At 47.5% G+C, this 12,239-nt stretch overlaps 1 protein-coding gene across 1 annotated transcript in view; it reads right to left on the bottom strand.

The window, feature by feature from the left end:
* CAPN14 (calpain 14) overlaps positions 1-12,239 on the bottom strand; it is a 56,719-nt gene that overhangs the window by 28,977 nt on the left and 15,503 nt on the right. Inside the window, 8 exon segments of the mRNA XM_057557894.1 lie at positions 3,243-3,298; positions 3,649-3,765; positions 4,404-4,482; positions 5,142-5,210; positions 6,847-6,911; positions 9,450-9,507; positions 10,851-10,907; positions 11,410-11,446. Of these exon segments, the coding sequence (XP_057413877.1) occupies positions 3,243-3,298; positions 3,649-3,765; positions 4,404-4,482; positions 5,142-5,210; positions 6,847-6,911; positions 9,450-9,507; positions 10,851-10,907; positions 11,410-11,446 (538 nt within the window).

Here is a 12,239-nt window from a genome sequence, read left to right as displayed (position 1 = left end):
TGGCTTTGCCCCTCATCTCCAGTACTCAGCTTTGGGAGGGCACAGAGGGAATCAGTGGGGGTGAAGGTCAGCAAGGCACAGGGTATCTGTGAGTTGCTACAGTGATACCTAAATTCAGGGGGGTGAGGGTAACACACAAGTGACAGGAGGGCAGCTCAGACCACCACCAAGAAGCCAAATGGGGGGCTCTAGCAGAATTAATTAATTTGAATGTAGATCTCATCTGCACCAAGCAAAACCATCACATTGTAATGCAAGTGTCATGAACGGAATAATGGTACCACCTTCCCGTCACCCAAAAAATCTGCAAAATGGCCTTCATGGTGCAAAGCAATAATAACTTAATTAAACCAAATATTTAAAATGGCAGGGTCTAAAGAGAGAAATAATGATAAATAAATAGACATAAAAATCTTTAAAAGACTATAATTATATGACGACTGTTCACAAAATCAGTAATACCTCATGTATTAATGCGTATGGTACTTTACGGTAAACCATCTCACATTTTATCATTTGGAATAAATAAAGGTTTTTATGCTTTGAAAGTGCCCTTTTCAAGTGCTCCTTCCTCCCGCACTGCCCATCTACCAGGCTGTCAAACTTCCTTTAGTTCTGCCAATGGACACCCTTTTATCCCCTATTCAGCCTCCTCCTTTAGTCTGCTATGGACCTGGAAACCAGGTAGTCATGTTTGTTAGAACAGTTTGTAAATTAATAACAAATAGAATTTTAATGAATGGCTCTGGGTTGCTAACTTATGAGTAAAACGCATGGGCCTTGGGGAATGGCCATTGTTCTGATTTTCTGCCTGGGTTCTGGGTTTGTAGGGATGCCAGGCAAGTGAGGGGTCACTGTAGCACAAAAAAATCGGATATACCGACCATCCGCTGATTAACTCTACAATGCAGCGTGGATTTGTTGTTCTTCTTTGAAGTAGATCTGATAGCCCATAGGTCAGGTAAACAGACTGACACCCATCACATGCAGAAGCCCTTTAAGAAGTCGGGTGTTTTAAATTCACTGGCACCCCCCAAATCCAACCATCGGGAGATATTGTCAGCAGAAGATCACGCAGTGACCTCAGATGCCAGATCCAGCCCATCCCACCTGGACCCGGACAGTTCGGTTATTTTCTGTGTTCTTAAAAGCTCAGTGTACCCCCGTCCCACCCCCAGACCGTTAAAAGTTAGCCTATCCCTCTACCAGTTTATAGATGCCGGTACAGATGCCTACAAACATATCATTCCCTCTTCAGATCTTGAAACCTAGACTATTACCCCAAATGTGAGAACGCGGCATGTCTAAGGTCATTTAAGTTGGACACCTGTGGAGGCAGTATTGTATAAAGGAAAGCACACCGACCCTGGAATCAGATTGCTTAGACGACGTTTCTGCTTGTGACAAGGTCGTGGTCACAGGGAAAGAGAGCTGGTCTTGACAAGTCCAAGGCAATCTTTACTACCTCACTGCTTCCCTCTTTGTATGCTGCCCATCCAAAGGGGAGATCTGCAGAAAAGAAATCTTCCCAGATGAGAAGGTGATGACTGGAGACACAGTCCTGAAGAACTGTAGGTGGGTTGAGCACGGGTTGGTCTCAGCCAAAGGCCACCCTTGGGCCATATGCAGAGTCCTCAGCGAGGGCCGATGAGCGTCCAGCCTTCTCAGGATACAGAGTCATCGTCAGCCACTGGAATAATGGGGAAGAAAGTTATGATCTATTCAGACCCATCTCTGACATTCAGTTAAGGATGCTTCATTTCTCAGTCACCAGGTCCTAGAGCCTGACGCAGGGCTTGGGGCCTCCTCCCCCATCACTCCTGGGAAGCCAGAGACAGGACATTAATGGATAGCTTAGCCAGAGGGAGCACACCATCCCATAGTAAGTATAAATCAACCTGAAATATAATCAACCTTGACTTCCCTTGGTGCCTGTGAATGATGATAGCCAAGATGCAGGCTGATTCTATATTCAATTCTCAATGCAATTTTCCCCCATGAATTCAATTTGGCATGCTTGTGACAGCAGTGTGCAGGTGTGTGGAACGACTGGGTAGCAGAGATCCAGTAGAGCATAGTCTACATGTTTACATTTATGGGCCCATTTGTCTGACAGCTTTATGTGGGTGTGATGAACGGTCCCTCTAACTCACATGGGGGGGGACCTCTGGGGAAACCACTCCCCAGGCCAGTTACGTAAAAATGGTGCCGCTGATGTGGTGATGATGAAGATGAGAACGGTGAAGTTACCAGTGGGGTCAGAGAAAACCCCAGAGTGAAATTCCAGCAAGTTGGCTGCCACTCCCTGTAGGCCTCCTCGGATGGCCTTGAGGATCTCCTCAAGGAGCCAGAGATGGTCAGAGCTGGAGAGAACGTTAGAGACTACCTCACCCAGCCAGCTCATTTCGCACATAGGGAAGCTGAGGCCCGGCGATGTAGCGTGATTTGCTGACAGTCCCACAGGTGGTTACGAGGGGTGCTGTGGCTTCACCCTGGGTCTCAGGCCAGCTCTCTTGCCATGATAGCACGTTGCTTTCCAGGAGCCTGCTCAAGCTGTGCGCTGCCCTGTGTCAGCTGCCTCTGTGATGGCTGTCCTGCTCTCTCAGTGCTGAGTACGTCGCTATGGAAGGATTGCTTGGGATCAGGTGTCCTTGGGGATCTGTGCCTGGGTACGGGCTCAGAAGTTCTAACCATTGCCCCTCCACCTGCATCCCACCTTCACACTCAAATGTGGGAGTGATTGAGGGTAGATACATGTTGAGGGTCCCTATATCTTAGAAGCTTATTCCATAAACTGAACATCTGAGGTCAAGGAAGAAACCCCAGCTTTTATTAGTCTCTTTCTAAGCAGCCCAAACAGAGGATGTGTTTTAGACAGAAAGGGCAGATGATTCAACTCCAGACTCCAGTGTCTCCACATCTGGCCCATAGCAGGTGCTCAGTACATCCGTGCAGCTTGAATGATCAGGGAAGACAACCAGCGTCAGACACAGAGCTGTTTTCTCCTCAGCGTGTCACCTCATTCATTCAACGAACACTTGTACCTTCACATGTGCCTGGCACACAGCGGCTGCCCAGTCATATGTGAGGCACCCATGAATACGTGCAATGAATACCGTGCTCCATCGTGAGCTCAGCAGAATGAAGGGCACCCAGAACCCTTCTCCTTTATGAGCCCCTGAACCGGCAGCGGTCACTGCTCCCTAAGATGACGTGAATCGACCCCGTGGAGAAGGTCTTACCTCTGGCTTCTGGAGGTATATCCCTTTGCCATTTTGGGTCGAGTTTTGGAAGGCATCTGTGAAAATGCAGTAGAAAAGAACACAGCTAATGCGTGTGTATGTGTTGGAAACAAGGGGGACTAGCTCCTCCCGTATGGGCCCTCACCCAGGAAGCCAATCTCGGCCTCTGTGCAATCACACGCGCCACACTTGTTCTAAGCGAGCTGCCTCACACCTTTGCCCTGGAGCAGACAGGGCATAAGTTAGTTTGGGTAGACGCAGCTCGGTTTCACAGGCACAGAGCCAGCGTTCCCCGGAGCTCCCCGCACCGGCAACAGTCCTGTCTCGTGCTTGAACTGGGGACAGGTGGGCAGTCCACTTGGAGAGCAGAGGAAGCCCGGGCCCTCCCTCCTTCCCCCCAGCTCACCCTCCATGTTCTCCACACGCAGCATCAAGCGGACAAAGCCGACGATGTCCATCTGGATGTCAGGGCCACCGTAGCAGATAAGCATCAGCCGGCAGACGTCATCACTGAGCACGATTCCTGCATTGAACAAGGGATCCCACCGTGGGTGCCGGAAACCTCATATCCAGCTCCCCTCCCACCTGAGGCCCCTTAAATTGTCCCTCCACTTCCGGGACCTGAATCCTAATAGCCTAAGATCTTCTTTTACACGGTTCATTGTGAATTGTTCAATTTTTTAGCCTATTCATTTTATTGTCTCTCCATTCTCCATCCCTGTCCCCTAGGCAACCAGCATGAGGATCTTTTTATCGCGTGGGTTACTGGCCTTGAAGGCAGGAGGCAATCTGCTTAGTGGTCAAGAGCATCTGCCTTGGAGTCTGGGAGTCCTGGATTTAAGCCCCAGGCAAGTGAACTTCTCTGAGCTTCAATTTCCTCTGTGAAGTGGGGATTATAACAGGGTGTTGGCAAAGATTAAATGCGAGTATACATGTGCCAACCCTCAATGAATGTTAGCTGTGATCATAGTGATAATAATCAATGGTTTAGTTATTCACGGATCCTGGTCTCTGGGCCTCTGAACTCAGGGAGTAACTCTGCTCATCAGAAGACTGCAGGACACCACACGCCCTGCCCAGCACCACTCACCCCCACCCCCCCACCCCATCCCCTGCCTGGTGTGTGCCCTGCAGCACCAGCTCCCCACCCACCGGGCCTACCCGTGTCCCTCATGGCAGCCCGCAGCTGGGCCCAGTTCAGGCATCCTGAGCGGTTAGTGTCTTGCTTGTGGAAAATCTCCTGCAAAGAGCCCACACCAAAGGCTAAGGAAGCGAGGCGTTTCCAAGCCCCGCCTGAGAGCCCCTCACACCCCAGTGTCAAGGCTGCAGGACTGCTGAGTGTGAGCTCCACCAGCAGGCCCGGCTGCCTAGACAAGAATAGGGCAGCGGGTCCCGCCAGGATGCAGCCTCCTCTCCCCGTTCTCCTTAAGGCTTGTGAGAGGGTGCGGTCTTTCTGTTACGGGGGATGGAGAGTCTGGGGACAGGTAAACGTGCCTAATCTGAGCACGCCATCCAAATTTTGAAGGGCTTCCAACCTTATGACTCAGGAGACGGGAGGAGAGTTGTGAGTAATGATTGGAAAAGTAGGAGGGAGCCACTTTATGAAGGACTCTAAATGCCATGCTAAGGAGTGTGAACCCGACTGAAGGCCATGGGGAGTCTCAAAAAATTTTTAGTAAGGAAGCAATGTGATCAGATGTTGCCTTAAAAATTCAGAAGACTATTGCAACAGGCTCTCTGAGTTTGGGAGAGAAAGGAGGAAACACTAAAAGGACATTAGGGAAGATTGGGTGAGTGGTTGGGTAGAAAGGGCTGAAAGGGAGAGAGGTACCTTATAGTTTTGCAGAATTGACATTTCTGCACCGTCCCGCGGGAGGCATGGTGAACACTTGTTCTTACCTGATAGAGCATCAGCTGCTTCCACGGGTCCCTGAATTCCTGGATACTCACGGTGCCAGACGCATTAAGCTGATAGCAGGGTTAAGGTCAAAGCCGCCAGGGGAGTTTTGTCCACACCTCTGGAGGCAGTAATGGGCCCTCCACACAACAATGTGCACTTTGGGACACCCCATTCAATAGCTGGCCTCCCTTGACTGATCAGTCCAGCCCAGGGCTCCCCGGCCCTTACCAGGAAGGGACAGAATGAGCTGGAACACAGCAGCACTGGGAAGAGAGGATGGTCTGATGATGGTGATGATGACAGTTACCATTTAGTGAAGCAGGGTATTCTGACATGGCCAATCTGATGCGATTTAAATAAAAAATAGTAACTCTTTTTTTCATTGTTGTCAAAACCAACTCATGCACGGAGTCAGGCACAGGGTGACTAAGGATGCCTCTTGTATTTAGTCATTTTAGGAACAGTTAAAAGCTGAATGGTTAGTCCTGTAGACTACGTCCAAGTACCCCCGCATCAGAGAGACTGGCTCAGAAACACCATGACACACCAACTCTCTTTGAGCCCTGATGACGGGCCTAGCGCTGAGCTCTACACTTGACCTATGGAACTTCATTTTCACCTAGTAGGTGGGGTAGGTACTAACTCCTCCCTGTTATGGATGAGGAAATGAGGGCTCAGAGAGCATGATCTTGTCCAAGTTCACACAGCTGGTGACAAGGCTGGGACCTGCCCCAATGCCTCCATACCTGACCACCATCCCACACTGCCCGCAGCCTCTGCAAAGTCTCTGCCAACATTCTTTATATTTGCAACCCCTCTCACAGTATCCATTCTACGTGCCTCTCTGTGGTGTGGGTAATTAAACTCCAAATAACTTAAGGCAGACGGTTTGCTAGAAAAATGACAGTGTTAAGAACGAGGAAAGCTGATTTCGCGGCATGTCATGGAACTCCCCAAGCTCTGGTTTCCTGATCTGTAAATGGGGGCAGCTGCTGCCCCATCACCAAATGGAAAACTCAGGACCCTGAGGCTCTTGTAAAAGCTTCTTGTAACCTGGAGAATTGTTACTAACCGCCACCCTGCAGCTGCCTCCTCCTCGTTATCAGGAAGTAAGCTTATTGTTATTAATAACAATATTGATCACTTTTCGATGACAGTTCTGTCCTAAGCACTTTACATGGGTTATCTCATTTGCATTCACATACCAATCTTACAGAATAGGTTTTGTTTTTTGTGGGATTTTTTGTATTTTGGCTGCGAGTTTTTGGGTCTTTTTTGCTACTCACGGGCTTTCTCTAGTTGCAGTGAGCGGGAGCTACTCTTCGTTGCGGTGCACGGGCTTCTCATTGTGGTGGCTTCTCTTGCTGCGGAGCACGGGCTCTAGGCGCGCGGGCTCAGTAGTTGTGGCGCATAGGCTTAGTTGCTCCGTGGCATGTGGGATCTTCCCAGACCAGGGATCGAACCTGTGTCCCCTGCATTGGCAGGCAGATTCTTAACTACTGCGCCACCAGGGAAGCCCCAGAATAGGTTTTAATACCATCTCTGTGCTGCACATGAGGACCTGGGGCACAGTGAGGCTAAGTGACTAGTTGGAGATCACAGACGTCATAAGAGCTAGGGTTGGGATTCAACCCCAGGCAGCCTGGCTCCGGGGCAAAGCTCTCAAACAGCAGAATGCATCCTCCCACAAACCCAAAAAGACACATCCAGTAGGGCCAGGATCCCCTGGCAGGTCTCGAGGCTAAAGAGAGGCTGTTCGCTCCTTAGACCTGTGAAGGAACAGAAAGAGTCTGCATGGGGGTGGCCCCAGGACTGCATGGCCCTTTTCTGAACAGGAAGAGGCAGTGCTGTCTAGGCCGGCTATAGGGTCCAATGACCACCATTTACGTTGGGGCAGGAAGAATGAGAACAGTGGAGACAGAGAGAGAAGGCTTAGAGGGGATTCCTACATCCTAGTAACACAGTAAAACCCTGCAGAGAACATTCTGGTTTTGCTTCACAGTAGGTCAGACGAACATGGCCCTGTGTATCGGAGGGCTGGGGTGGGGGCAGACAGGACGATAGAGTCACAGGCTCCCCAGTCTGAAAGGGCACCTTTTTCAAGCTCCCACCCAAACTGGGAGACAATCTCAGATGTCCTGACAGATGGCCTGTCAGTTCTGGGAGCTCACTTTTTCACATGGATCCATAGCTCCAAGTCAGGAGAAATTTCTCATGTTAATTCCAAAGGAAGCTCCTGTAAAACTCACTCACTAGTCCTAGTTCTACCTCCAGAAAAGCATAAACAGGTATTTGTCCCCTCTTCGACTCCTCCCCTCCATTCTAAACATCTAAACCTTTCTCCATCGGTTCCCCAGATGATATGGTTTCTAAATCCCCACCTCCCTCTTCTACACACTATGCTTTGCCAGCGTCTCCCTAAAATGTGGTACCAAGACTGGAATGCACTCCTGCAGCCGCAGGTGGATTAAGCAGAGTACAGTGGGTCTATCACTTCCAAAATTTTCAGTCCGCATTTCCCAAATTAGGTTCCAAGGGAGAAGTTTTGCAGAGAAAGGGTTTTGAGTTCAAATACATTTGAAATATTCTGTATCTATGACCCTTGTCTCCATCACCATGTACCTTAGCACGTGGTCGGTATACAGGAGCCAATGTTGAAATTTTGTTTAATGCAGAATTTCCTAAGCACAATTGACCATAGAATCTAACCCATTTTACTTCATGGAACACTTACTAAAACCTCTTGGTTTCTAACATTTCTTGGAACACAATTTCAAAAACACACACTAAATGCTTCCATTAAAAACCGCCTGAATTTGGATTAGCTTATTTAGCAGCAACTTGAAACTATTAGCACATGTTAAGCTCAAGGCCAACTAAATTAACCAGATAGCTTTCAAATTAACTGCCACAAAGATGAGGTCTCTTCTGTTAGGAACTTGTGCAACTGATTTTTTAAATATTATAAAATGGCAGTTTTTAATTACCACCCTGACTACATTTCATCTTTTTGGCTTGGGCACAGCTTGTGGTGAGCATTCGGAATTTCAATTCTGTTGGCTATTATATTAATTATTCCTCCCAGTTCTGTGCCATCTGTGGATCTGATAAGCCTGCATGCCATGTCTTCTTCCAAGCCATTGATAAAAGTTGAGGAAGTGTAAGGGGACCAAGTGCAGAATACAGAGACTCTCAACTAAATATCTAAAACGTATAGGCTCTGACCCATAACATAGAATTATCTCTCTGGGTTCATATTTATATAACTCTTGGGATGATGATAAAACTTGTGAATCATATTGCAACTTTCCAACCCACATTTCATCATTTATTATGGGAGACTTTACCAACTATTTTGCCAAAAGCTATAGTAGCTCTCCAATCTATCAACCAGAATCCCTCTCGTAGGAATAAATGAAAACAATGTGTCCATCCATTCTTTCAAAAATCATTTTGCATACTTGTGATTAATGCCTTAAAAATTTTAATGTGCAGAAGCCATCTCTTTTACAATTTTTTTTTTGAGGAGGGGTAGGGAGGGGCCGCATCTCATATTGTATAATTTCTAGAGTCTCCCTTTCTGGCTCTTTTATGATACCCGAGTTTGGCTTTGAGAAACCATCTGGAAATTATACAGTTTCTGAGTGTGTTTGGGTTTGAAATCTTGGCTTCATGTAAAGGAGAAGCAATCACATATTTCAGGTAGCAAATACCCTTTAACTGTTTGGTTTACTCTTTTCAAAATCATGTTCTTCTCACTCAAAATATACACATAAAATACTTTTATATGGGCTTTAAGCTTTCCTGATGATTTATCCCAAGCTTCATACAAAGGCATCCACACCACCCATCTGCAGTTCTCCTACGCGATGTGCTCCTTCCTATCAGATTTCTGTGGGTTAATCAATTTAAATATGAGCTCATCAGAGAGCTCCCTGGTAAGCTAGTCGATACTTAATATTTATTTGCCGGGTTGAGAAAATGAATGCCATTCTTCCACATGGACTTTATATGCCAAGAAAGAAATATTCAACTATTCTTCTCAAACTAGCAAACTAGCAGAAATCTTCATTTTCACTGCCATCTATCTTTACACACTCAACTAAGCAAAAAAAAAAGAACAATTCTCTAAGCTGCATAAATTCCTCTACCTCTTTCTCAGACCACACGACCCACCCTGGTATAAGACACAGCTCCTGGGGCGACCAGTGGGCATTCACGTGTCCCACCAGGAGAAAGAGAAATAGACCCAGAGTTCAGAAAAGTTGTGTCCCCTGAGTCCTACAGGATGACTCTGAAATACTCACCTGACCAGGGCATGTGGTTCAGGATCTTCTGCAGTTGGACTGCATTTACTTCTGGATGCTAGAGCAGAAGCAGAGTGGTAGAAGAAAATCATCATTGCTGAAGGCTCGTTAGATGCAGAGGGTCCACAGCTAAAGCGGGCTGGGAAAGGCCTCTCCCACATCTGCTCGGGGTGGCACATATGCCATTTCTGGGCAGAATAAGTGATGCCGTTTTCCTGAACATAAGGAACATGACTAGACATACAATTAAATCTGGAATTTCATAAGAATTTCTACCACAGTTTAACTGGGTGCCAAGTTCAGAGCCCCCCAGCAGGGCAGGACTCTTAAGAGGTAGACTAATAGCGGTGATTCTCAAACTGGGTTCTATAGAGATGCTCTGAAAGTTCAGCAATTGGGTTTCAGTTTTATTATTAATAAACTATCCTTAGCCAAGAGTCCAGATTTCCATTTTAGAGTTCAGAAAAGCAACCCTTTACATGAACATTTAACTTTAGAACATATTAATGCAAAATAAGTACCATAAATTTGAACTTATAAAATGGCTATAAGTTATCTGTTCATATTTATCTGTTTTATATATGTTAGGTTTCTCTGTGAGATCCCATTTGATAAAAAGGACTGCCACAGAAAATGTTTGGAAACCCCTGGTATGGAGGAAAACTTTTATAAACAACACACATAAGATTCTGATGTATCGTCTCTGACGACATTAAGCAAGATGCCAGTGGTGAAGATGAGAGAAGACGGGAGGGCAGGCAACTTGGGAATGAAATCAGGAGTGTTACTAACACAGGGAGTTCATGTTCTTCCAGTTGTGATGACATCACTCAGATGGCAGGCCCAGGTTTCTTGCCCTGCTCCTAAATGTATTTAGTGTCCTGCAGGTTAGGGACGGGTGGCCTCTTGCTGGTGCTCAAACCTGGGTCAGCCCAAGGAAAGAACTGGAAGGGACCAGGTGGGTAGCCCTCCTCCTCCCCAATGCCTCTTACCAGTCCCACCCCGCCCCCAACCCACCCATGGGGTCTTCTCCCTGGGCTTCCCTCCCCCAGACCCCCCAGGGCTCACCATTGCCACGTTCCACCCACTCCCCCCAACACTGAGTCTCACCTCTGCCATATTCCATCGTCACAGGGATTAAAAATTAAAGTTGTTTTTCCTACAACAAATCAATGTAGCTTCCAAGAACGGATATGCATTTTACAGGAGCCTGCTGGAAACAACAGCTCTACTCATTTGTCTAAAACCTTGAGGGCTTTCATAGAAAGTGGCAGTTTGGAGACTAGGAAGCCTTAAATCACAATTTATACACAGGGTCAGGCAGATGCAAACCCACCCTCCATGGAATTATAGGCTCCACAGTGTCCCCTGCTCCTTGCTACCTCCCTTGGTTCAACTTACCTTGTCAAAGAGTTTGGGGAAGAATTCATCCTGCCCTTCACTTTGGTCTACAGTTTCCTATAGGAACAGACACACAGAAGGACTTGGTCATTCCCCTGGACGAATGGACTCTCGTGCACTCACTACTGTGCTCACGGCTCCCAGGCCTCTGAAGCCTGTGAGTCTGACCTTGAGTGCTGCTTTAAATGTTTTACCATAGCACTCACCTACCTCCCTGTTTCTCCAATCGTCACTAGCTTTGGGGAAGTAGCAAACCGTGAAAGGGGCAGAAGAAACACCAGGTAGAGAGAAACAGAAGAACATGGAGGTGTGACTCATGCATCTGGGGCTCTGGGCCTTCAATGCCAAGGACCTGACCAGAAGGGCAGTTATTTTAGTGCAAAAACAGCAGAAGATGCATACTTCTAGGGCACGATAGATAACACACTATGTGTGCCACAGAGTAGGGCCTGCAGGATCTGCAGACCTCTTCCCCCGACCCCTGAATGTGAGGGGAGAAGCCCCCCTTCCCGGCTCTGTAATCGGTCCCCATCATGTGGAATTCCACCTGACAACTCACCTTAGAGAAGACGACACTTGAATTGCGGCCAATTTCACTGAGGGGGGAGAAAAGACCGAGTTACTTCTTGGGGATCATTTTGGGAACGTTTTGACCAATATTCTCCCACCCCTGGGAACTCACCTTCCCAGTTCCTTAGCTGACGCCCCACTTGCCCTTGAAGCGTGCAGTCTGGCACAGGGCTCAGCACACGGCTGTACCTCCCCACGCGCCCTGTGTTCTCACCCCATGGCCTTTGCTCAAGCGGAGCCCTCCACCCTGTGTGCCCTTTCCTTCCCCCACCTTCACCTAACTACTCCCACTCATACGTTCAGACTCAGTGGTCTCACAAGGCAGTGAGGCCTGGGACCAAGTTAAACTATCTATACCCGAAATATGATGGAAAAAGAACTGGGTTCTAAACACTGAAGGGCTGTCATGTCAGAACAATCATAGGCAAAATACAGGCCTTCCTCATTTCACTGTGCTCCGTGTTAGTGCATTTTTTTACAGATTGAAGGTTTCTGGCAACCCTGCATCGGGCAAGTCTATGGGCGCCATTTTTCTAACAGCATTGGCTCACTGCCTGTCTCTCTGTCACATTTTGGCAATTCTCGCAATATTTCAAGCGTTTTCATTATTATATTTGTTACTGTGATCTTTGATCAGTGATGTTACTATTGCAAAGAGATTCTACCTCACTGAAGGCTCAGACAATGGTTAGCATTTTCTAGCAGTCAAGCTGTATTTTTTTTTTTGTGGCCGCACAACTCGGCATGCAGGATCTTAGTTCCCCGACCAGGGATCCAACCTGTGGCCCCTGCAGTGGAAGTGCAGAGTCCTAACCACTG

The sequence above is a fragment of the Balaenoptera acutorostrata genome, chromosome 12 (assembly GCF_949987535.1).
Source record: "Balaenoptera acutorostrata chromosome 12, mBalAcu1.1, whole genome shotgun sequence".
NCBI lineage: Eukaryota > Metazoa > Chordata > Mammalia > Artiodactyla > Balaenopteridae > Balaenoptera > Balaenoptera acutorostrata.
This window is presented reverse-complemented; position numbering and strand designations above follow the sequence as displayed.